General features: G+C 43.0%; 1 protein-coding gene across 5 annotated transcripts in view; it reads right to left on the minus strand.

Moving 5' to 3' along the window:
• The window catches only part of KLHL29 (kelch like family member 29), a 573096-nt gene that overhangs the window by 193157 nt on the left and 352771 nt on the right, over positions 1 to 27168 (minus strand). For all 5 annotated transcript variants that reach the window (XM_043542199.1, XM_043542201.1, XM_037893987.2 and 2 more), the window contains 2 exons: positions 23360 to 23501; positions 16618 to 17157 (listed from right to left, as the gene is read on the minus strand). In XM_043542199.1, the coding sequence (XP_043398134.1) occupies positions 16618 to 17157; positions 23360 to 23501 (682 nt within the window). The remainder of the gene's footprint in view (positions 1 to 16617; positions 17158 to 23359; positions 23502 to 27168) is intronic.

A 27168-nucleotide genomic window follows, 5' to 3' on the forward strand; every position in this document is an offset into this window, starting at 1 on the left:
TGTCTTCTTCACCAGTTCAGGAGAGGACCTGTTGCTGACAACTACTGTCAACCAGTGTAGCGACTGTATGGCCAGCTCTTATGTGACAGAACCAGTTAGCCTGGGACTGCACTGAGCTTTGGAAATTGTTCCTGGGTATTTTCAGTATCACTAGAGCACTGACAATGTGTGGAAACACCTTTCCAACTATCCAGACAACATGTGAGCAGGTCTTCACTCCCTCTGCGGTCCCTCAGAACTCTTCCCAGCACCAAAACTGGCTCTCCTCAGCTGCTGTCAGTGGGAGCTGAAAGCAGCTCCTTCCACTGAATCTGAGAGGCATGATGCAGGTGACTGGGCTCGGGAGGCCAGGCTGAGAGATGCAACATTCTCCTTCAAGAACTGAAACAAGAAAGTGAGTAAAGAAGGAGAGTCTGACATAAAGGCTGGGGGGAACAAGGAGAAGCACAATGTGGGGTGCTGTGGAGAGATTAACACATAGCACTCCCTGTGCTCCCCTTCCCACAGAGACATGGGAGAGAGTGGAGGGAAGGGTGACATAATGAAGGGACAGTTTTTCAGGTAAACTGGGGGTCTGAAATTCTAGCACCCTCTCACTCAGTCCCTTGCTCGGGGGGGGGGAGGGGAAGGGGAGAGAGAGAGAGAGAGCACACATCCTAAGCATTCCAATAAAATTTTGGTAATTTTCTCTGCCCTTCGTCACCCTTCTAAAAAGAAAAGGAGTAAAATAACCTAAAATTCACCAAAATGCCTACATAAGAGAACACTCCTGTGTCCCAGACCCCACTCTGCTCCCAAAGACTCCCCCCACCTCAAAAACTTGTCCATAGAAAAAGGGTCCAAATGTTGGCAAAGAGGGAGGATGGAGAGGAGGAAACTGGGTGTAGGGAGTTTTATATTAAACAAGAACTACTGTTATTCCCTTTTCCTTCCTTATTCATCTTGCCACTTTATCCTGAGGCACACAGACTATTTAACATGACTCATATGTGCCTGCCAAAGTATTTTATTGAAATTATTACGTATGACTCTTTTTAAAAATACTAGCTGTGATGGATGGGACTGTATATCTAGCATATATCTCAACTTTCAAAAGTTAACTCTTCCTAGTCTGTTAGGAGCAGGTGGTAATGATATAGGTCAGCAGAAAATTAAATCCCCTCCCTTGGATTTGCAATATGCTCAGATTTGACTTGGACATCCTGAAATATTAATAATTTCTACCCAATTAAAATGCAGCCAAAACCAAGCAATTTTGGGGATAGATTTGCTAAAATTATATCAATTCACAAGGATAAATGCAATTTGTAGAGCTCATTAGTAATGTAATTTATTTGCCCTGAATATACCCATTTCCTTGGTTGAGGACCTCCATTACTCTATTATATTTGTAAAATTTGTATAAAAATCCAAGCCATAGAAACAAAGAAAATACTGTTACTGCACAGTCACAGCAATCACTTGTCTAAGTTAAACAACTTTGATATTTATTTGTTTTATTTTTAATTAGAATACCTAAAACCATCAAGACCAGAATATGGGGCAGATGCTTCTGCAGAATTTAATTTAAAAAAATCAATCAACAAATATGGTCTGAAATTAAAAATGATGCTTCCTCTTGGCTTGTTAACTCAGAAGCAAATGATTTAATGCCCCACCCCTATTTGTAATCATTTAATTATCATAACTAGCAGTAGCAAAGTCTAACAGTGCTCAGTCTCTAATACTGGGTCTATACTGTATCCAGGCACGCCTGGTTTGCTTAATGCTGTGCTTTAATTTCACTGTACTATGAAGCTTAGAAAAAGGAGCAAATGAATACATTGCAAAGTACCGGTCATTACCTGTATCATATCACTGAGGTATTCAACACAGACAATATGAAAGCAGCCAGTGCAATTTTCATACTGTTATCATTTTTGATATTATACTGGCTAAAAGCAGTATCACACAAAAGCAATGCTTTCATCATTTCCAATGTGGGGATGATAGCAATTACATCATTTCTCATCATGATAAAGCTAAACAAAACTTTTCTTTAATAGAAAACTGTCATTTAGCCAATTAATGGGTAATTATCTATAATAGACAGAAGACTGAAACTTGGACTTATATTCACATTAGTTTCACTTACATTTTCCTCTCATTTTTGTTCCCTTAGTATATCAAAAAAGGCTTGACAGGGGGAGAATCGATTTAATTTATAAGTAGCCCTTCTGTACTTGTGGGAGTTGCTACAAGATCAACCTGACCCATACGAAAACACAATTTACTTAAAACACTTAATTCTGCAGAATGATACAAATAGTCTTACCAAGCCAATGCGAACCAGAATGTATCACACCAGCACAACAGAAATTCTCTTTGGCACCAGATTTCCAAAGTTAGGCATGTGAAACTGGGCAAAAACATCTGCTTGCAAATACCTAATATGTGCACAAAGAATCAGATATTTGATGTACACAGGCACTTAGGTGTGCAGTGGTCATGTGGATGTGCACCAATATTGGAATCAGGGATGTGAAAATATACATTAGGTGCATGCAAGTGTAGCCGAAGAATTAACTGTGTATGTCCTTACTTTGAAAACCTGGCTATTGATAAGCAAGAATCAGTATCTGTGTCCAGGACGGTGCATTTTTATCTGACCTTTGCCCAGTTTGAACATTCACTATCCAAATCAGCTGCTTCGTTTCATAACACCCACTTTATGATGTGAAATAGAACAGACCAATGAAAATAATGGTAATTAACTACATGGGGTAATATTTTGTCAGCCAACCTGGAGTGTAACTTATCATGAAAGTTTGTTAGTCATTTCATAAATTAAAAAGATTTCCCTCCCTACCTTCAGCATTTGGTTCTTTAATTCCCCTTGTTTCACATCAGGATGGTTAGATCGGTCCTCCTACCAGCAAAATGTTTTCCTGACTGAGGTGAAATTCTGAACTGATTTTACCCCTACTATGAGGAGGCCATCTCAGCACCACTTTCTCTTTGTGAAAGTGGATTAAAGAATTTTTTTTATTAATAACACTTTAGAGCTGTCTTGTTCACAGTAAAAGAACTCAGATATTCCTGCTCCAAAAGTGCAGACCCTTACCACTTGAACTAAAGGAGAATAGCAAATAAATCTCAATATAGGCTCGTGAGACACAGTTCAGTAGTTCTGATTCCATCCAATAGCGAGCAGTGCTTCGCATGCATGTGTGCACACCAATTCACTGTATCATTATATACCAGAAACAGAAATTTCACAGAGTTCCCTATATATGTTTCCACTACATTATTAACACCAAGAAACAGTATCTCTGACTCTTGGGGGAGGAATATCTCCTTTGCATGAAGAATTCTTCTCCTAAAAGCAATCTGGCCAAACCAATGCCTGGAAAAAAGAGAGTGTGGTGAGCATCAGATCTCATAAACTGACTATCATCAGCATCATCAAATCTCATAAGCTGATCGGGTTTGGGCCTGAGTCAGCACTTGGATAGGAAACCGCAAAGAAAGCTCAAGTACAAGTGGAAGTGGTGTTGGCAGTTCTAAGTGGCACTCTTCTCTCTAGGTCAGGACTGATCCAATACTTAAATGCTTAGAGGATGCAATGCTGATAGAACACCCAAATGCTAATCAGATGTGACCACTAACTATCCCATGTCATTACTCCCCAGGAGTTAGCATATTACTCTAGATTTCTTAGATAATTATAATTTATATTCCTAAAATTCTCCTTTTTGTTTCAGTTGGATCCAATATACTTATTCACTTCCTGTCCTAAACTTTTGTAGTATTGCCACATTCCACCCCAGAGGTGGCTCCAATGCTGAGTAAAACAATTCCTCATGCCTAATCTTGCTCCCCCTGAGTTCAAGGGTATTAGGATCAAGCCTATCGTTGATAACTCAGTAGAGTCTGCAAAGACATTTTGATATGAAAAGCACTATATTCAATCATTTTGGTTAGTACACGTGCAGCTGCCATTTCTCCCATAACATAGCTTTATTTTCTGTAATAAATATTTATATATTTATATTGTCATTGTAATTATGGTAAGAAATTATTTCTCTCCATGTATATAGCTGTCTTTCACTTCATAAATAATAACTACACTTCTGTACTTTGTACAAGGATTTTCTATGTTGCCCTTTCCCAGAGACTTTGAAAAGAAAGAGAATTTTAACTTTAAGGACCATCAAGTCTTATTGAAATAATAGCTAAAGGTTTCCTTCACATCCAATGAATTTAAGCCTTTCTTTTTATTCCAAGAGTTTGGGCAGAAAAAGAAATGGTAAAATGATTTCCTGGCTTTGGTGAAATTCTGAACTGACTTTATTCTTAAAGTCAGGAGGCATTCTCAGTACCACTTTACTACCGTGAAAGTAAATTAAAGGATCTTTGATAACGCCTTGAGTTCACTTGTTTGTATTGCTGCACGTGGTGTGTCAAGAAGGCAGTCTTCACAAAAAGGTAAAATAATGATGCATTATATAAAGGCTTACATGGTGCTTCTATCAAGAGCTGTGGAACTCAGTTAAGCTTCAGTGGAAGGAAATCTTACTAGTGTTAGGCTTTATCAGATAAACAACCCCTGTAATACACTGCATTTTTGTGTCTTGGTAAGCGCATGCGTGTATTCTCAGACAAAGCACTATCTTGAGTCTCCGGCTCCAGAAAACATTCCATGGATTTTTCCTCTACAGAGGTGAGGCTCTTACTTGAAAAACTAATTGCTTTTGACATATGCTATGACTTCTGAACTCTTTTGATAGAAGGCAATATTGCAGAGGCTTTATGCGCAGCTCTGGCCCAGGGACTTATATATGTAAAAGCATCATTCTTGCCATCTCATGTACTTCATTGCTTGTGCTGAATTTACCCTAGTTTCCACTCTTCCCAGAACATCCAGTTTGGAAAACAATTGCTCTAAATTGCAAACATAAAGATGGTGTGGTGTCCGTGGGGATGGGGGATGGGGGGAAGGGAGAGGGTGGAGATAGACGTGTTGTCAACCTCAGATATATAAATAGCACAACAACAGGTTTTGAATATACCCATAAGGGAAGACAGACTGAATACAAGTTTACACAGATCATTAAACTCGTATATTGCAACATGGCGGACTTAGTTGCACATCCTTGTGGCAAATGTACAGAACTGCATCAGAAAAATCTATGCATCAGAAAAAACCTGGTAAGAATTCTCTTACACAAACCACTATGATTGCTGTCCAAAGAATTTCCTACTTTGGAAAATGTATTTTTATGGATTTTAAACATACAGAACAGAAATCGGTAATTACTTTATCGCATATGAGAAGATCTCAAACTAACACACAACAAAACATTTGAAATGAGCAGTTGTCTATGTCCTTATTCCAAATCTAAGTTTACAATGGTTACTCTTGCTTTTGCTTCAGACAAGGTCCTTGTGTCCTTTTGTCTTACAAAACCTGAACATCAATTATTTCCAGTTAAGCAGTTAATTTTTTAAATTAATGTTTGTCAAGTGCTTTGAAGATGTAAAATGTTATATAAGTCCTACAGTATTAGTATTATTTAAAATAGCTGCTGCTCAAAGCCCAGTCTCGCCGAGGGTTAGAAGACCATATCATCTGTATCATAGAATCATAGAATATCAGGGTTGGAAGGGACCTCAGGAGGTCATCTAGTCCAACCCCCTGCTCAAAGCAGGACCGATCCCCAATTAAATCATCCCAGCCAGGGCTTTGTCAAGCCTGACCTTAAAAACTTCTAAGGAAGGAGATTCCACCACCTCCCTAGGTAATGCATTCCAGTGTTTCACCACCCTCCTAGTGAAAAAGTGTTTCCTAATATCCAACCTAAATCTCCCCCACTGCAACTTGAGACCATTACTCCTTATTCTGTCATCAGCTACCACTGAGAACAGTCTAGATCCATCCTCTTTGGAACCCCCTTTCAGGTAGTTGAAAGCAGCTATCAAATCCCCCCTCATTCTTCTCTTCCGTAGACTAAACATCCCCAGTTCCCTCATCCTCTCCTCGTAAGTCATGTGTTCCAGCCCCCTAATCATTTTTGTTGCCCTCCGCTGTAATCTCAAGGCACAGCAGGATGAGCACTGTTTCTGTTCTGAAATGCTTCTATTTCACCAGTCTGTTGAGACTTTTAAAAACAATGTAATATGGGACAGAATCCTTCTTGTTCTTGTTCTGGTTGACAAAAAGGAGGAAGTAATTCCTCCCCACTTCTTCTGGAGAAAGTTCAGCCACTGCTCTGTTTCAGATGGGTGTCCAATGGTGTCCTATATTCCCAAACATTTTGAGCAAGATCCCCCAAAATTTGCACTTCAATAAATCCACGTGTGGAGGCCTCTGGTTCTCTTCTAAGATAGCCCATTTCAGAATCTCCAGCGTGTGTGTGTGTGTATACATATTTATTGTGGTGCTCACAGTAGCACCATAGATGTGTAATGCACTATACAGATAAAATACAAAGCAGAGAACAGTAACAGGATGGCAGGGCTCTTCTGTTGGCTCCACCATTATCATAATCAAGACAAATCCCAAAGGAATGTAGCTTCCCTGCAGACTGAGTGCTGCCCAGACTGATCTCTAGCTAAGATGTTCTGGCTGGATGTTCAGTCTATGTCCATTATTGGTGGTCTTACTGTGCCAGTGAAACTTCCATGTGGTTGCCAAGGGTGAAATGGCATCCTTTCATAAATACACTTTGTGAACTGCTGGTCTTCCATCCTACACGTATGTTCGTACCAGGAAAACTAACTGCCAAAACCAAACCAGAGGTGATGGAGGTGGTTGCTGGGTTTGTCATTGCTGATCTTGACCTAGCATTTGCTGAAGATGATGAGAATCATCAATCCACCACTCTTCAGCCTCCTCAGCACCCAAATTTCACTGTCGTATGATACAGTTGGCATACACATGGTTCTAATCTGCAGCGTCACAGGAAGCTTCATGTCATGATGTTTTTGTGACTGAGAATTTTCTGAAATATTTTTATGAACCTTATGTGTGCCTTAGTTTCCCACTGGACTTCGCATTGTAAAAAACATTGTCTTCTGCTAAAACAGCGCAGGAGGCATGAGATATGTCTGGGTGGAATAAGTAAGGTCGTTAAAGAACTGTCTGAAACTGACCCTAAATCAGAGCACCCAGCAAGACAAAGAGACACCCCGATGAATGAACCATCAGCACCTAACAGCAGAAAACCCTGGGAAGACAGATAAGGAAATGGAGGAGGGGAAAGAGGAAGTCAGAGAAAGCTGCAGATGGAGGCCATGACTGCTTGGCTGACTCATCATGGCACAGGGTGGCTTATGGCATAACTTCTGCCTCTCTGGGCTAACCTAAGGACTTTCAGATTGTGTGTGCCAGGTGTCTAATAAATGGAGACCATATTTTGAAAAGCCTGCCTGTGTCACTGTAAATACTCACTGAGAGCATTGTGCCCTGAAGCCACAGGAGTCTGGCTTGGCTGCAATGCTGCAGTGAGCCATGAAGAGAGCCATGGATCTCTGGTGTCAAAGGCCCAATCTCCGAGTCTTAGAGGCCATGAGCCTACTCATGTGGAATTGTGTATGTGTCCTTGGGGTCTGGCACATTAGAGGGGTCACTCCCAGGAGACAGGTTACAGGCTGAGGCATAGACCAGACCCTGTGACTCTGTGACAGTCTCCACAGAAGCTGCTGAAGGGCTCAGAACATGGCAGTGGCTTCTGCTATACAAGCGTCCGCATCTTTTGAGCATCCTCCAGCACTGTCTGTGATGCTTCCGTGTATTTGACAATCGCCACCTGCTTGATATGCCATCTGCACAGGTTAAGACCGAGCTGATAAGGGGCTGAATTTCTGCTGACTCAGTATATGCTGGGCAGCTTGTTAACGCTACTAGAAAATTAAAGAATCATAGAATATCATAGAATCTCAGGGTTGGAAGGGACCTCAGGAGGTCATCCAGACCAACCTGCTCAACGCAGGACCAATCCCCAACTAAATCATCCCAGCCAGGGCTTTGTCAAGCCTGACCTTAAAAATATCTAAGGAAGGAGATTCCACCACCTCCCTAGGTAACGCATTCCAGTGTTTCATCACCCTCCTAGTGAAAAAGTGTTTCCTAATATCCAACCTAAACCTCCCCCACTGCAACTTGAGACCATTACTCCTTGTTCTGTCATCAGCTACCACTGAGAACAGTCTAGATCCATCCTCTTTGGAACCCCCTTTCAAGTAGCTGAAAGCAACTATCAAATCCCCCCTCATTCTTCTCTTCCGCAGACTAAACAATCCCAGTTCCCTCAGCCTCTCCTCCTAAGTCATGTGTTCCAGTCCCCTAATCATTTTTGTTGCCCTCCGCTGGACTCTTTCCAATTTTTCAACATCCTTCTTGTAATGTGGGACCCAAAACTGGACACAGTACTCCAGATGAGGCCTCACCAATGTCGAATAGAGGGGAACGATCACGTCCCTCGATCTGCTGGCAATGCCCCGACATATACATCCCAAAATGCCATTGGCCTTCTTGGCAACAAGAGCACACTGTTAATTCATATCCAGCTTCTCGTCCGCTGTAACCCCTAGGTCCTTTTCTGCAGAACTGCTGCCGGGCCATTCGGTCCCTAGTCTGTAGCGGTTCATGGGATTCTTCCGTCTTAAGTGCAGGACTCTGCACTTGTGCTTTTTGAACCTCATTAGAGTTCTTTTGGCCCAATCCTCTAATTTGTCTAGGGCCCTCTGTATCCTCTCCCTACCCTCCAGCGTATCTACCTCTCCTCCCAGTTTAGTGTCATCTGCAAACTTGCTGAGGGTGCAATACACACCATCCTCCAGATCATTTATGAAGATATTGAACAAAACCGGCCCGAGGACCGACCCCTGGGGAACCCCACTTGATACCGGCTGCCAGCTAGACATGGAGCCATTGATCACTACCCGTTGAGCCCGACAATCTAGACAACTTTCTATCCACCTTGTAGTCCATTCATCCAGCCCATACTTCTTTAACTTGCTGGCAAGAATACTGTGGGAGACAGTGTCAAAAGCTTTGCTCAAGTCAAGGAACAACACGTCCACCGCTTTCCCCTCATCCACAGAGCCAGTTATCTCGTCATAGAAGGCAATTAGATTAGTCAGGCATGACCTACCCTTGGTGAATCCATGCTGACTGTTCCTGATCACTTTCCTCTCCTCTAAGTGCTTCAGAAGTTATAGTGGAAGTGGAAGTGGCTCCTGTGGCAAGGGAGGAAATCCTGAGAGAAACGCCAGGGACAGCTAAGTTCTGGACAGAAATTTGTGGTTTACCTTAGTCAAAGCAAAACCTGAGGAAGATTGTTCTAAGCATATGGAATAGCATGAAAACAGGTAGACAGGTGGGCATATATAATGACACAAATGGAACATCCATATAAGTGGCACGAGTCTAAGACAGAAGTGCAGGGAAGAGGGGGAACAAAGGGAGATATTAGAAAATAAAGAGAAAAAAAAGAGAAATTAGAAAATAAATTTAAGAGCCTTGACTGGAAGAGCAAAGAGTCTGAACTTGATTTGGGAAAATACAGGGAACCAATGAAGGGATTTTAAGATGGTCCAAATGAACTCTGAAGCAGAGTTTTTGATGGGTTCAAGAGGCTGAAGTCAGGGTGTCAGAAAGGCCAGAGAGGAGGAAAATGCAGTAGTCAGGGCATGATGATTAATGCCTGCACAAGAATTTTGCAAATCATTCGTGGGAATTTGGTGCTCACATGGTGTGAATCCAAAGGGCGACGAGGACACCTAAAAAAAAATCCGTTGCTACAGTACTGAATGGACAGGACCAAATTACAGAGCAAGCAGTATTTGAAAATAAAATTAAACAAAGGTCAGACATGACTCCCCCTAAATTTATTTTGAAAATAGTTGGCTGACATTGGCATGGGCAGGGCTAAAGGGATTCAGAAACCATATTCTGTGGAACCTCATCTTGAGTGTGGTTTTTCAAAACCATTTTGGGCATAGTTAGACCTGGTCCACACTGACTTGCCATCCATATTCAAAACCAATTCCCGCATTCAAAGCCTTACTCCCCGCCCATTGTTTGAAGGAGTTCAGCAGGGAGAAATTGTTTCAATTGTTCAGATTTTTTTAAAATCGTATTTTCAAATATATCCCCATTTCTATCATGGACAGGGTCTTAAAGTGGTGGAACCACACCACCTACCAGTACAAGACATAAGCAAGGTAAGATTCGTCACACATTACTTTCAAAAGGAGGTAAACTCAAGAGTACCAGGTCTGGTACCTATGACTCTATTTTAAAAAGTAGCATTAAACAAGGTATCAGGCAGCAGATTACTTTTAAGAGAGTTAGGCAACTCTCATTAATTAATTTGTAAATGTCCCAATAAAATACATTGTAGCAATTAGATTCTTGTGTTCTGGTTGGAATTCAGAAATTAGAAGACATTCACTTGCTGTGGATTGCCAGTTTATCAATCAAAAAAAAAAAAACTGACTACAGATCAAATACCTATCCTTTATACTGTGCATTCAGTAAGTGCTGTAGGACTCTTACAAATTCTCTTTGACCATTCCACTCAGAACTCTCTGTATGTGAAGAATTGACACATGGTGGCATTAAGATACAGTGGTGAACTTTGAAAACAATCCTGCTGGAGCATGAATTGGTGAAAATTATTATTGCAACCTCGTTCTGCTGACTACTGTGGTGTCTGAGTGCCTAAAGCTTCCCTAAAATCACTATATTTAATCTTGGAAAGATTATATTTTAAAGGGTCTGATATTGTACATGCAGTTATTTGCGAGTTAAAAACAGTGGGTGAATGTGCTAGAATGCTGATATCTAGTTACCACACTGGGCCTACAGGTTATTGTTTATTTGTATTTTGGCCTAACAAGATCAAGACATCAATGTCCTAGGCACTTACAAACACACAGAGTTTGTTTACTACCCTGAAGTGTTTACCCTAAATAGACAAAACAGATGAAGGAGATTAGAGAGGATTTATTATCATCACAATTATACAAACAGGGAAGTGTGACACATAGAATAAATGACTTGTCCAAGGCCACACAAGTAGTCTGTGGCAAAGTCAAAAATTGAATCCACATCTTCTGTGTCTCAATCCAAGCCTTAACCACAGGATCCTGCTTTCTTTTAGGTAGTTAGAGGGCTAAAAGTTAGGTTTTGCACCTGCAGGTAATTTTCCCAAACAATTTTCTGCCCAGAATTAGTTACAGTCACAAAACTGCAGTTCAAGTTGAAGACCCTTTAAAAATAAGCCCTAAATCAGTAAACATAAGGTTTTTTTGCATAGAAAGAGAAATGGATGATTATCAACAAAACCCTGTGTTGTACCAAGTCAACATTTACAAAGAAGAAAACATTTAGTAATGTTTGAAGGCTAATGAGAGTTCCAGTGTAACGAGGTCAAGGGTGAAGAGTATAAATGTTCCCTTTGATTAGGTCAGTGATGGTGCAACAGTATTCCTTTGTAGGCATCACCTTGGTTTTACTTCATGATGTTTGATAATGCTTGAATATGAAGTGTTGAGAAATTAGTAAATGCTCAGATTTTATTTCTTTATCTGTGATGACTTCTACAGTTATTTCTTTCTGAACCACAATTAGCATCTGATCTATTTTCCTTGCTAGTTAAAAAACCAATACAACCAATAAAATATAAAAGAAAAATACTTGGAAATAAACAGCAATATTATCCATCAAAATCCATAAATTAAACCAAAGTCTCTCAAGACTAATTATAAATTGCAGGGGAAAGCACTGCAGTACAGAACCTTGTTAGCCTCCATGGTTGACATTATATCAAATTGCTTTTAAAATACACTTTTTCATATTGAGAGAAGTTCTCAGAGCTGGTCTTGGAATTTTAATACAGTACACATGGCAGGGCTATTCTGTGGATTTTCCACAGGCCCTCAGTAAAAGGAAGCATATGGTTGTGCTGGCCCATTAGGACTCAATCTCAGTTTGGTACCTAGTTCCCCCATTACTCCCTAAAGGATGTAATCCGTTCCAGTCCTTTATCTGATACATATTACTTTCACCCATCCCACATGCTGGCTTAGCTGTGCTCTGACCCACTCCAGGCTCAACGCTGCAGAAGGTGAAATAGCAGCCCTGAAGAGGTTGCTCTCCTCCATTGTCCTATGAACTGCAATGCAGGTAGCCTGTGTGAGGGAGTAAAGAGGCAACTTAAATCCCTTTACTCATTAAGGCAGGTGGGCTGGGCAAGTGACAATCTAGCCCCAAGATACTAAAATTGTAGTTGAACATTCTTCTTGCCTCACTATAATTTCATATTCTAAAGCAAGCATGTACACATTTATTTATGTGAGCTTCAGTAGATCCTCAAAAAGAAAAGGAGTACTTGTGGCATCTTGGAGACTAACACATTTATTTGAGCATAAGCTTTTGTGAGCTACAGCTCACTTCATCGGATGCATCCTCAGCGCATAATTCTGAATATACTTTCCTTTCTAATTCCCATGACACTTACCTTTCCAAGACAGAACAGGACTTGAAACAAGGATGGAGTGCAATAGCTAATTCTGTGTTAAAATATTTGTGTGACATTTCTGTATTAAGGTGACATGGCTTTGGATGACAGCTAGAAATGCTACTGTAAATTCAGCCCAAAGGCAGCTACTGTCTAAACCAGTCACATCTCAGTACTACAGTTGATCATGTATGATAACAGATCCTACACATTTCACGAAGCACAGAGATACACTTCTTCACACATGGTGCATAAAAGCAATTATCATTTTTTAAAATACTATTTACTTTTCCCATAATTTAGATGCTTTGTAATTATGAAATCCATTTGATTAATGAGGCTAAATATAAAAAAAATCGTATTTAATACGTTACAAAAACAAGCAACAAAAAACCCTCAGAGGATCTCCTCCCACTACCCAGTTAGGAAGAAAGATTTAGAAACCAATCCTGCAACCCTGACTCATGTGAGTAAATCTTTATTTATGCAAGAAGTCACATTACAATTAAAGGGAGTACTTGCTTGAGTAAACATCGCAGGATTGCGATGTAAACACCATAAATAGAGAGAAAATCTGCTGTATGTAACAATTCTTGTGAACATTCAAGAAACCACATAAATGATTTGGCTTCTTCAGTCATACATTACAGAAGATCACTTTGACCTATTGCAAATGAAACAGCATATCAACCGTGCCCTTAATTTTTTGTAATTTATTTGTTTAGCTTTAAATAAAAGTTGCCAATTAAGAAACACAGTTTTGACTGAATGCATTTTAATTTGGCCCCAACAGGAATACAACTCAGCCAAATGAAACATAATTATAGGAAACAAAATGTGAAATTTCAAATCAGTTCACTAATGAAGTCTAAAAATATCAGTACTCCCCTTATTCTGACTGGCAAGACCTGTTCTTTCACTTAGGGGATTGTTCTGTAATTATTCAGACCTGTGCAAGACTGGACTGTCAAGTCAAACAATAAAATAGAAAATCTCAGGAATTTAATAAGATAGATCCTAAGGCCGTCTGCAGCAGATCTTATTATACTCCTGATCAAGGTTCCCCTCCAAAAGAGAGAACATCTTTTAAAAAATGAACCAGTTCTGACTTTAAATGTTTCAACAGCTTGATATCATCACACGGTGTTTCCATTCCTTCTCTGATAGCAAACTGTCTATCACGTAAGAGCATGAAATCAATTGGGCTGTAGAGCCTTAAATCCTCTAGGGGAGAAATTAAAACAATTTTTTTAAAAAAAAATGACCCGCATCCAATCCCGCATGGTTTACAATACGAATCCTACTCTACCACAGCAAGTTTTTAAGGTCGGGTTTCAAAACTCAGTTTTCTTCTCCCTTCCCTCCCTGTCCCCCCCGTTTTTATTTTCAAAAGCAAATAATGTATATGCTTGTTTGACATTAGATTTGCCAAGCAAAATTGAGTTTTATAAGTAAAGGCTTTCAAGATTATAAGCGGAGGAAGAAATGCCATTTTCTTCTTCTTTTTTTGTAAAACAAGCTCTGCTTTTGAGGCATTTGTATATGCATGCTTCATTGTCTCTCTTTACCATTAAAAGACAGGGAATAAATTAGCTGCTGATGACCCTACGCAGAGAAGCTAGTTAAATCTAATTCCTGGGAAAACAGCTGTCTAGCCAGCAATTTATGAAAAATAGCAGGGCTAATCTGTTAGCAGTTGTCACTGGTTAGAGTTGGTGGTTTTCTCCATATTCTGCTTCTGAACATGTCCTAGGAACAAAGGTTCCCAATCACACATAGGGGTACTAAGTTCTTCTGCTTCGGCCTTGTGTGACTAGCATTCTCTGTACCCTTTCCTCACCTTAACTATTAGCTTCTCTGAACTCAGTATCCCACTGTTTTCCCGCCTCTCATTCATATGTCTGTGTTCTAACACACAACAGAACTGAGACTACTTTTACAATTCCAAGCCTAGAGTTTGGAGCAGTCTTAGAATCATTGATAGTCAAGAGTTTGAAAACAAATATTAAAAGCTTGCCATGATAACACATTTTCCGCCATGAGATTAGATTATAGTTTGAAGCAGTCAGACTTATATTGCAAGTTAAATGCCCACAATTGGATGGGAAGTGGTAGGTCGTATCTGGAACACCTGAAGCTACTGGCACTGATTAAGCAAGGTTTTTAAGCATATGTCTAACTTTAGGCACGTAAGCAATCCCACTGACTTCAATGGGACTACACAACGAGGCACTTACAACTAGGCACATGCTGAATCAGGGCCTTAGGCTTGGCCTACACTTAAAAATTAGAGCGACCTAAGACGCTAAGGGCTGTGAAAAATGTTGTGCTCCGTGCGATGTAGTTAGGTCAACCTAACTCCCAGCGTGGATAGAGCTCGGTCAATGGAAGAATTCTTCTAGCTACTGCCTTTCAGAGAGATGGATTAACTCCATCGGGGGAAAATCCCGTCCGTCGATGTGGGAGGCATCTAAATTGTGGTGCGACCACGGCACAGCTGCAGCGAAGTACCTGTACTGCTGCAGCCGCTGTAATGTAACCGCACCCGTTGTCTGGCAGCCTGAGGTAACGGACCATAAAGGTTGAGAAACGTTGCTCTGGAAAAGGAATGGCGTCAGTATAATAGAGAAGGGTCTAACAGAACCACCACAGCTAAGAATCTCTCAGGTTTTGTCTAGAAGTCCCTTTTTCCCACAGTGGCTTATAACATGTAAAACCAACCAGGAAAACAAGGTCTTGGACTAGAGGGATTTGTTTTAAGGGAAACAATTGACAAAAAACACTCAAAACAGCAGTTTACCAATTTTCAACTGCTTGTCTGTATTTGTGTCACTCAAAGCTCATTTAGCTTTTACAGGAGAGAAAAATAAGGAAGGCCAACAGCCTGCAATGGGGTTTAGTTGTATTTGGTAGTTTGGGACTGAAAAACTAGAAAGTAGTCAAGATATTTTGCTTTGGAAAATAACTGCTGAGCATGTGCAGTACTGGCTTTTCAAGAGGTGCTGGTAAGGGTTTGCACCTGCCAAAATATAATTTATATAATAAGCAATAAGGGTTATTGGGCTAATCATTTTTTAATAAAGATCTCTTGGCCTTAATAGAGATTTACACAATAGACTTTAATAGCTCATAGTGAGTACATAATTTACACATGGGCCTTGCCTAAATACAAATATAAAAATAACACCACTGACCTAATGGATTCTTTGTGGTCTTTTGCATCAATTAAACAGATTTTGCTGACAGGTAGACGTTTGTGTTTTTTTAAGCTACAATTTGTTTAAGCTTCACACGTGGTATATTAATGATATTTTTAAAAGCTGGGCAAAACCCAAAAAGTGAAATAAAAATGATCACGAAACAGAGACTAGATTAAAACAACATTCCAGTGTCTGGTATCAGACTGAAACTGAACATAACATTCCATTGTGCCTGAGTATAGTAGCACATTTCGAAGCTGCTCTTCAGGAAGGATCAACCTTTGAAGATCCACTGTTCATCGATTATTATAACACTTAAGCCCAGTGAAGTGGATAGTGCATAGACCTTCACCTTTAACACTGAACTTCCTGTCTTTCTTTGGCTCCAGCCAGTAATGTAACTTTCACTTGTTTGGTTCCCTTTGAAATGCACAGGGTGAAAACAAAGTTTTTACTCTTGTAACTTAGGCTCAACTCAAGCCGAAGAAAGTGGTCTGACTTATAAATAAATAAATATATTACATCTCAAAAGGAATCATAGAAACTGTGCAGCACAGAACAGCAGCTATCTCATGTGCTTTGAGATGTGGAATACCAGATTCTTTGATGGACCCTAAAAGGTGTCATTCAATACTAAAAAAAGGCTAAGCTTTTCTTTCTCTCCTTCTTAAGAATTGGTTTTGTCATCTTTAATTCATAAAAGCTACTGCAGCGCACAAGACAGGAAACTGATGCTGGAGTGCTGGCACAAGTACATCAACAGTAAAGATGGTTTTATTGGCTAGGCTGCGCCTCTTTTACAGGTTTCTTGGCAGAACTTGAATTCTGTGACCTAATCCATTCCTGAGAGCCCATGTACTGTGGCACCATGTACCAAAAACAACATTAAGAGGTCCAGTCTGACTTACCTTTTGGATGCCAAGGGTCTGTGAACTCGTACTTTCCAACGCCAATAGTCCGTAGCATTTGTACCCCGTTTGTGGTCTCCTGATTGCCCGTCTGGTTGGGAGGAAGCTGAGGAGCAGCCTGCCCATTGGTAGCTGGAACACTATTGGGTAGGGCAGCTGAAGGCAGAGCAGGTGGTGGTGGAGGCAGAATAGGACAAGTCATATGACCATTCCCTACTGCAGTGTGGCCTGGGTGAGTCACCTGACCAACCCCAGTCATAGAGGACATGATTGGCTGGCTGTTAGTGTACAAAGGCTGGCTTTGCAGGTTCACAACCATGTTATTCAGAGGCTGTGAAGGCTGCTGTTGAAGCTGATAATGAGCTGGCATTAATGGAAGCTGAGGGGTAACGTGAGGAGGGAGTGAGGGTGTAACTCCAATGACAGGGGCTTGGACGTTCACTGCTGGGCTGAAGGTTGGAGGCTGAGTCATTCCATATGAATGAGTTATAAGAGTTGGCTGGCTACCGGCTGCAACTGTTGTAACCCATGGTGCTGTACCTGGGACACAGAGGAAAAAGAAAAGCTAGCAATAAGAACAATTTTGGCAAAAAACAAACAAAAAACAATCCCACACAAACTTTCTTTTATGTAAATGCTGCCCATAAATGAACCTTTTAGTAGCACCTAAGGTTTCTTTTTTCTTTACAATATATAAAGTGGTACAGGATCTGGAACTATTCCAAACTGATAAGTGCCTAAAATTGCTGCAGTGATGTGAGTGCAATTGTTAAAATACTGATCAGGTAACATGCAGCATGTTTACAATTTTATGTATTTTGTGCTTTATGCAGCTTAAGTATATGCTTCCAAGAAAATTAACCTCTTTCCCCACTGTGCGTTCATGGCTCCCTGACAAACACCCTGCATGTGTAATAGCAGTGCTCCAGCCACTAAAAAGAGGTTGTAATTAGGCATCTGGCATAGCTGCACAATGTACAATGTGTGTCTGGAAGCTGGAAATCGTTTCAGGTAGTTTTGGACATAAAAGGAATCTTAAAGTACTACCCAGTGCCTTTTACTCTGGCAAAAACCGAGAAGGGGAAAAACACAATAATGAACTTGCAGACATCTTAATACATTTCTATTAGCCCTGCTGTATAAGAAACTTGAGGGGGTCTTTACAATGAGAGAGAAAAATCCAGCTGCAGTATATATATAGATAGTGGTAAACGCAGGACAAACAGCTACAAAAAAGGGAGAGGGTAGTAATTAGTCCTAAGGGATTAAAAAGCTTCTCCCTGTCCAATGAGGAGATAACCACCGGGAAATAAGGTTCAGCTGGAAAAGGGGTTCCTAGGGAGCTAATTAGGTTCAGCTGGCTCCAACTGGCGGAGACGTTTTTAAACCCTCCCCAGCGTGGAAGGAGAGGAGGAGAGAGTGAGAGAAGGAGGGAAGCTGCCAGTAGGCTAAGGGCAGCAAGACACCGAACCCTTCGAGGAAGGAAGGCTACACTCCCCCGCCCCAGAAGGGAAGGAAAACAAACACAAGGGACTGATCAGGGAAAGGAATAACCGGACCCTGTGCTACCTGTAAGGATTTGCCTTGCCCAAGCCAGTGTCTCCAAGGCTAAAAAGGACTGAGTCTGCTGAGGAGAACAAGGTACTTAGCCACACGTGGTGTCGGAAGTAGGATAGTGAGTGAGTGAGTAAGGCTCGGTGGCAAGCCATCTCAGGGCAGGTTTAAAAAAAAATGGAGGATGTAGTGAAGGCATTGATACAGGCCACTGCGGCCCAACAAGAAGCTACCAGAGTACAGATGGCAACCCAGCAAGAGGCAGTACATGTCCAACAGGAGACGAACTAATTACTGATGAACCAGGTGGCCCACGATCGAGCCACCCTGACTGAAGTAGTGAACCAGTTGAAAGCCCTGACACACGGACCCCAAGGGACCTGGCTGCTGCGGGCAAGCAACTATTTACAGAAGATGACAACAGACGACGATATAGAAGCATATCTCCTCGCGTTCGAGAGAAGGCACTTCGGGAGGCCTGGCCCCAAGACCAGTGGGCAGGGATTCTGGCTCCATTTCTGTGTGGGGAGGCCCAGAAGGCCTATTTCGACATGACCATGGAAGCAGCTATAGATTTCCCCCAGTTGAAGGCGGAAATCCTGGCAAGGTCAGGTGTGACACCGGCCATAAGGACCCAGCGCTTCCACGAGTGGAGATACCAGGACAACAAAGCGCCAAGGTCCCATCTTTTTGACTTAGTCCATCTCGCCCGGAAGTGGCTCCGCCCCAAGACCCATGGGCCGGACAAGGTAGTGGAAATCCTAGTGTTGGACAGGTACATGAGGGGGTTGCCGCCGGACATACGAGGATGGGTCCGTCAAAATGATCCCTCCTCCTATGATGAACTAGTTACCCTCGTAGATAGGCACTAAGCAGGCCAAGAACTTTCTTGGATCACCGGGGAAGGAAGGTGCCAGAATTGGAGACAAGTCTCCGCGTCGAGGCCCCGGTTTGCCCTAGCACCAGGCCGGACAATGGAAGGGAGGAAGGAGGAGAAAGAGCAGCCGGCGGTCCCAGAGAGACTTGAGGACTGGGTGAGAAAGACTCGGGGGATAAAGCCCAGCAGCCCGAAAGATAGGGGGCACCCTGAGCGGGGTACCGATGTTACGCCTGTGGCAAATTAGGGCATACCGCTGCCCAATGCCTGAATCTAGAAGAGCCCATGCAATGCGAATTGGGAGATACAGGGGGACCATGTGATCTAATAAGACTAGTCAGGGTTGCGATGGTCCCTCATAGATACACTAGACCCATTAAGATGAATGGTATAGAGACCACTACGTTAGTCGACTCAGGGAGTGCGATCACGTTGGTCTCGGGGAAGTTGGTAGGGAAGGACCAAATATCCTGGGCCAAGCGCTCAGGGATATCATCTGTGCATGGGGATGTCAACTATTACCCACCCATCCCCGTAAAAATAGAAGTTCACGGAAATCCCACTAAGGTGACGGTGGGAGTAGTTCCGAAACTCCCCTACCCAGTCCTTATTGGACGAGACTTCCCAGGATTTGATAGCCTACTCCCCGGGAAAAGGTAGAAGAAAATAATGACTCCGGGACCCAGGGGGTGGCCCCGATAGTTAACCCTCCCCCCCCACCCGGCCTTCCATGAATTTGGCCAGGATTTGTTCTCCCCGCCGGGGAAGCCCCGGAAGACTTGGAGGGAATGGAGGGAAGATAAAAGGAGGGGGATGAAGATCCTGACCCAATACCAGAAGTCTACACTTGTAGGGGAAAGAGGTGGCTCAACCAACAGCGGGACTGGGCCGGCGATCAACAAACCTATTGCCGAACCTGGTTCCCCAGGGGCTTTCCCTGAAGCGGGGACAGTGGTCGACCTCCCTGAGTCTAGACAAAGGGGGATTGCACTCGGGAGTTTTGGTCAGGATCAGGCCAATGATCCAAGATACAAGAATATTCATAAAGAAGTAGTCGAGCTAAATGGGGTCCCCATGGAGGAGAGAGTTAAGGGCCCAGGACCATGTTATGTGATTAAGAACGATCTGCTATACAGAGTAGTCCGGGTCCAAGAGCAAGTCGTAGAACAACTCTTGGTCCCTCAGAAGCATCAGAGGGGTGTGATGGATCTGGCCCACAGCCATTTTTTGCGGGGCCACCTAGGGGTCGATAAGACCTTGATTGGATCCTGCAGAGGTTTTTTTGGCCTGGCATTTATGTGGCGGTCTGACGATATTGTACGTCCTGTCCGGAATGCCAGATACATGGGCCCCGACCACACTTAAGGGCCCCTTCGGTACCTCTACCAATTATTGAGACCCCACTTGAGCAAATAGCTATGGACCTTGTAGGGCCATTGAAGAAGTCAGCCAGGGGCCACCAGTACATTCTGGTAATATTAGATTATGCCACCCGATACCCCGAGGCCGTACCCCTGCGGAATGCCCTAACCAAGACCATAGCCAAAGAATTATTCCAGATTTTTTCCAGAGTAGGGATACCCAAGGAGATCCTGACGGACCAAGGGACCCCCTTTGTGTCTAAGCTGATGAATGACCTATGTACAATGCTCCACATACAGACTCTCAGGACATTGGTCTACCATCCCCAGACCGATGGTCTTGTCGAACGCTTCAATAGGACATTGAAGAACATGTTGTGGAAAGTGGTTAGTCACGATGGCAAAGAGTGGGACGCTCTGCTGCCCTACTTGCTGTTCCATACGGGAAGTACCCCAGGCTTCCACGGGATTCTCCCCCTTCGAGCTGTTATACGGTCGCCACCCCAGGGGCATACTGGACCTGGCTAAAGAAGGCTGGGAAGAACAGCCGAACCCAGGGAGAAACGTCGTTGAACATGTGTTACAGATGAAAGACAGGATAGCCCAAGTCGCCCCCCTTGTACACGAACACATGGAGAAGGCACAAGAGGCACAACAGACATACTATAATTGCCAAGCGGCAACCTGGAAGTTCCAGGTGGGAGACTGGGTAATGGTGCTCATACCCACGGCGGAGAGCAAGCTCCTGGCCAGGGGGCAGGGACCATACAAAATAATGGAAGCTATAGAAGAAGTCAACTATAAGGTCCGACAGCCGTGCCGCCGGAAGCTGGAGCAGATCTACTGTATATATCTGCTGAAACCTTGGCGGGATAGAGAAGTTCCGGTGGTTACGCTGGGGGCGCCATCCCCTAAAAGTAACCAGCCCAACCAGGTGGGGATGTCTCCGGAGTTGACTCCGGAACAACGATCGGAAGTGATCAGCCTGATCAAACACAACCAGGATGTGTTCTCGGAAAAGCCAGGCAGGACTACTGAGGTTCACCACCACATCCTCACAGAGCCTGGAGTGAAAGTGAACATCAAGCCATACCGGATCCCGGAGGCCAAAAGAGAAGCGATCAGGACAGAGGTCCAGAAAATGCTGATCTTAGGAGTCACTGAAGAATCTCATAGCCAATGGTCAAGTCCCGTGGTACTAGTGCCTAAGCCAGACGGCAGTATGAGGTTCTGCAACAACTTCCGCAAGTTGAATGAGGTATCCCAATTTGATGCGCACCCTATACCCCGGATAGATGAGCTAATTGACAGACTGGAAAAAGCACGGTTTATGTCTACCCTTGACCTGACCAAGGGCTATTGGCAGATCCCACTGGCCAAGGCCGACAAAAAAAAGATGGCCTTTGCAACTTCAGAAGGTCTGTATCAGTACACCGTCCTCCCCTTTGGGTTGCCTGGCACTCCTGCTACGTTTCAACGGCTCATGGATAAACTGTTGCGACCCCATGGCAAGTATGCGGAAGCCTATCTCAACGATGTCATTATATATAGCCCCAACTGGGAGATGCACTTGGAGAAGGTGGAAGCAGTCCTGGACACCCTGTGGAAGGCGGGGCTGATGGCGAATCCCTCCAAATGTTCGATTGGGTTAGCTGAGGCCAAGTACCTCGGGTATATAGTGGGGAGGGGCATGGTGAAGCCCCAACTCAACAAGTTAGAAGCTATACAGAAGTGGCCCCGACCCCTCCGGAAAAAACAAGTCTGAGCCTTCTTGGGACTAGTGGGGTACTATAGATGGTTCATTCCCCACTTCGCGACCAGGGCATGCCCATTAACGGACCTAAGAAAAGCTAGGGGCCCAGACATAATAAGTTGGTATACCGCGGCTGAAGACGCTTTTGCGGATCTGAAGACAGCCCTGTGCACAGACCCCGTACTTGTAGCCCCAGACTGAGGGAAGGAGTTTATCCTGCAAACCGACGCCTCTGAAGTAGGGTTGGGGGCGGTACTTTTGCAAATGGTCGGGGATGATGAACACCCCGTCTTCTTCCTCAGTAGGAAGCTCCTGCCTAGGGAACGGAAGTACGCCGTAGTGGAAAAGAAATGCTTGGCGGTAAAATGGGCCATAGAAAGCCTACGCTACTATCTACTAGGACAGAGGTTTACTCTTGTCACGGACCATGCCCCTCTGCAGTAGATGCACCAAAACAAAGACAAAAATGCGATAGTAACAAGATGGTTCCTGTCGCTTCAACCCTTCCACTTCACAATACAACATAGGTCTGGAATCCGACATGGCAATGTGGATGGCCTATCGAGAGTGCACTGCTTTCCGACCCAAGTAGCCCAACCCCATAGTGTTGAGCGGGGGAGGGGAGGTATGTGGTAAACCTATGACAAACAGCTACAAAAGAGGGAGGGGTAGTAATTAGTCCCAGGGGATTAAAAAGCTTCTCCCTGTCCACTGAGGAGACAACCACCAGGAAATAAGGTTCAGTTGGAAAAGGGGTTGCTAGGGAGCTAATTAGGTTCAGCTGGCTCCATCTGGTGGAGACCTTTTTAAACCCTCCCCGGTGTGGAAGGAGAGGAGGAGAGAGTGAGAGAAGGAGGGAAGCTGCCAGTAGGCTAAGGGCAGCAAGACACCGAATCCTTCGAGGAAGGAAGGCTACACTCCCCCGCCCCAGAAGGGAAGGAAAACAAACACAAGGGACTGATCAGGGAAAGGAATAACCGGACCCTGTGCTACCTGTAAGGATTTGCCTTGCCCAAGCTGGTGTCTCCAAGGCTAAAAAGGACTGAGTCTGCTGAGGAGAACAAGGTACTTTGCCACACGATATATATATAAAGGACTTACAATAAAGTCTAATTTAGAGAGTAATTGGAGATAGTGTATTGAATTCGCTTTGAACTATTTTTCCTTGTAGAATTACAAATAAGATTGAAAACATACCTGGGTTTTCATTCTCCCTCATCTGTTTAGAGGGTGGTTCATCTGTGTCCCAGGGTGTAGACTGATTGATGGGTGTCTGTCCCCACCTAACACTAGTTGCAAGTCCTTGAGGCTGATTTTCAGTCTTGGAAATGCAAGGCGTCTACCAGAAAGAGAGAGAATACATGGAACAAAAATGTTAAGAATAAACAGAATAATAATTGTACCTGAAAGCTAGCAGCATTTATTGTTGTAGCACAAGAATATAGCTTAAGATCTTTAAATATCATTTTTACACAGACTTGCACTAAATGTCAGTACTGCAATACGAATAGCATTTGAAAAAATATTTCTGGAAAAATTTAACAGAACCATCATAACAAAAAAACCTCAGGATTTTCAGAAATAAATTGCTCTGCATTCTTTTTTTTAACCTTGATAATATCTGTTCATATAATCACAGTTTATATAAAAAATGGAACCATTTTCTGTTTGCTCGGTCTTTTAAAAAAAAGTGAGTTTTTGTTTAGCAGGATGCGGGAGCAAAAAAAAAGAGCTACTTTACAACTGTAGGACAAATTACCGTCACCCTGTAAAGAGAAGACTTAGTATTTAGTGTCTGGCAACCCCTAAAATTGAACACTAATAATAATAAAAAAAGCACAGTGTAACTTGTCTGCTGCTAAAGTGGCTACGCTGGCAGTTCTTCAGAGCTGTTAACATAACTGTAAAGTACTGAAAGGAGCAAGGCTCACTAATCATGGAGGGGGGCATAATCAGAATGACAATCATGTAAACAATCATACAGGATTAAATGTTCAGCTAGGCACCCATTGGTTCTTCCCAAACAACTCATGATCTTACTGAAAAGATGCCTTTGAGTGCTCCAGCCGGTCCAGTTTTTCTAGAACTGCAGCCTATTTCATTGCTGGGGGATTAAAAGTGTTTATTGGTACTAGCAACCATAAAACAAATGGAACAAGCTGCCGATTAGTCAGTGATTGAGCACTGAGGAAACAATATTTAGAGCCCTCAAGTATATAAGCCCTGACTGCCAGGTTGACCACTTGTTGCCCTATGTTCAGAGGAGTAATTTGGCCCCAAAACTGAGGGACAAGAAGCTGGCTCTATAAATGCTCTTGGTGCTGCTGTCCCAGTTGCAAGTTCTGTCAGAACTGCAAATCCCTTTGACCACTGCAGAACCTCAATTCCCCTCTATCAGACCCATCAACTCCCCCGTCTCCTCAAAATACATCTGCATCTCCACCAAGTCCATCAGTAGTACCCCTTCCACTCCAAATCGATCAGATTTCTCACTAGCCCCCCTACCTCTGAGTGTCCCTCTGCCTAGGGTGATCATATGTCCTGTTTTGGCCAGGACAGTCCCTTTTTTAAACTCTGTCCTGGCTGCCCTGATTTTTTTGGCAAAAGTGGGCATTTGTCACATTTGCTCTTGCCAGCTTGATCAGTGGGGGGCAGGGGGAGTGGCAATGCCAGCCCTGCACAGATAGGGGAAGCAAGGCTCTGGTGGGGGCAGGCAGGACTTGAGTGAGCAGTGACGCCAGCCCCAGCCTTTTGTGTGTGTGTGGGGGGGGGGTCAGGAGAGCAGCAACCTCTCATGAGTGGGGGGCAGGCACTCGGACTAGCCCCCATGGTGTCCTGTTTTCTCTTTCGGATCTATGGTCACCCTACCTCTGGCCCCCATCTTTCTAGCTAACGTTTCTCCCTGTTTTCATCCCAAACCCCTCTGACTCCCTCATTTCACCTCTAGGCTCTGCTTCCTCTTAATCTCCAGCCCCTCACCAATACCACCTTTCTCCCTCAAGCTTTAGAAGGTGCCAGGGGTTCTCCTTCTTTCTCCTAGAGCAGTGGGGAGAGCTAGGCCCGGTAGCCAGAACCTCTCCCTCCCCTGAGTCTGCCTGAAGGGAAACAGCCTTCTCTCTGCTGCTCTCCCTGCTGGTCAGCTGCTAGCACAGTATAGCTGGTAGAGGCTCCATGAGAGAGACAGGGGGGGTGAGGTAGTATTTTTTACTTGATCAATTTCTGTTGGTGAGAGAGCTCACCTGAATTAGATCTCTGTATAAACTTGAAAGCTTGTCTCTCTCACCAACAGAAGTTGGTCCAATAAAAGATACTACCTTACCCACCTTGTCTCTCTAATACCCTGGGACCGATATGGCTACATCAACACTCCTCCTCCAGAGAAACATTTTTTAGTTAAAACTGTACTTTTTTCCTATGAAAATGTCATTTTTGATGATTTTTTATGGGAAGTGATGAAGATTTGGTTTCTAATTGAATTCCCCTCCTCCCCCGCCAATCAGTAATTACATTTTCAATTTTTTGTTTTTACCACTTTCCCCACCTTCTGCCTTCCCCATTATTCCCACAAAGCACAATAAAATGAATAACGCCCAGGCTTTGGTTTTGTTGGTTTTTTTCACATTTTTTTCCTTCTGTAACTTTTCAAAACATTTTTGACTTTGGAAAATGTCAACAGGAGGAAATAACAAAGAGAAAGAGGAAAAAGTGAGGGGAAAAAACCCTTTAGATAGCATTAATTCTATTATACTGTAATTCAATGGCAAAAAAAGGAGGCGGGGGACAATCAGAATTTTGAACATTTTTCAGTTTGGAAATTTGCTTGTGAAAAATCTCAAGTGAAAAATTTCAAATGAAAATCTGTTAAAAATTTTTCACAGGGGGAAAAAATGTGTGGGTTTTTTTTTTTCTTTTTTTTGACCAGCTGTTCTCCAGACACGTTTCTCTGGGTGCAGCTGTGCCGCTCAACAGCTGCACCACTCAACTGCTGCCAAGCCACTCTACACAGGTGATGGAGCACTGCAGCATACCACACCAAGCACTGCCGTCCTGCCCTCCTCAGGCCTGAAAACTGGGGGTAGAAGAAATGCAACACCGTTGTTCCCTGCCAGTAAACTGGGTGGGATTCATTCTCCTGTACCTTTTATATTTACACCACAACTATGTTCTATAGCAGCAAATGCAATATATAATCAACAGAGGGTAGGAGGCAAGACCTTTTCCAGAAGGAACTCAGCATTCATATTGAACCCCCATATATGACACAATCCATCTGTGGCATCTTTCTAAGTGCTCCTATTTTAATTTTGGCAGCTGTGTGCTGTGCTTCTTTGTTGTAAGTACTGGGGCTGGCTGAAGTGTTTATAAACCATTTAAAAAAATTAACTGTAATAACATCATCAAGAGGTGCAGAACATAATGAAGTTACCATCAGACCTTATCACACCAACTTTTGTCACATCCTTACACCTCTAAAATTGTTTTACAATAAATAGTGGAGTAGATCTAAAGGCAGATGAAATTATATCAGCATCCTGAAGGATACAGGGCCACACTTATGCCATAACTGTAGCAGAACCCACACAGTATATCCAGAAGTGGGTTGAAAATAGAGCACTAGGTCCAATCCCCTACCAAACACTGGGAAAATTCAGCCCCAAACTTCACAGCTTAAGGCGGTCTCTCCAGCAGATCAAACCACAGCACTAAATCCAAACACACCTGAAATGTAGGAAAATCTGCATTTGCATCTGGACCCAAACTCCATAGCTCAAGCCTATTTCTAATTATAACTATGAAATGTAGGAAAGACACTTACTTAGGCCAAAGGAAACAAAAAAGCATGACCACAATGGGAAGAACCCTGCTGGTTTGCTACAGTAATAAATCTATTCTGCTTAGCAAGATATTAGAACTTTTTCAAGAGTGTATTTTCACAAATCCTGTTCACAAATCCTGTTTCTTAACGGCTCAGTGGATTTAAATGCAAAAGTCCAGCACATTGATTT

Source organism: Chelonia mydas, chromosome 3 (assembly GCF_015237465.2).
Source record: "Chelonia mydas isolate rCheMyd1 chromosome 3, rCheMyd1.pri.v2, whole genome shotgun sequence".
NCBI classification, from domain to species: Eukaryota; Metazoa; Chordata; order Testudines; family Cheloniidae; genus Chelonia; species Chelonia mydas.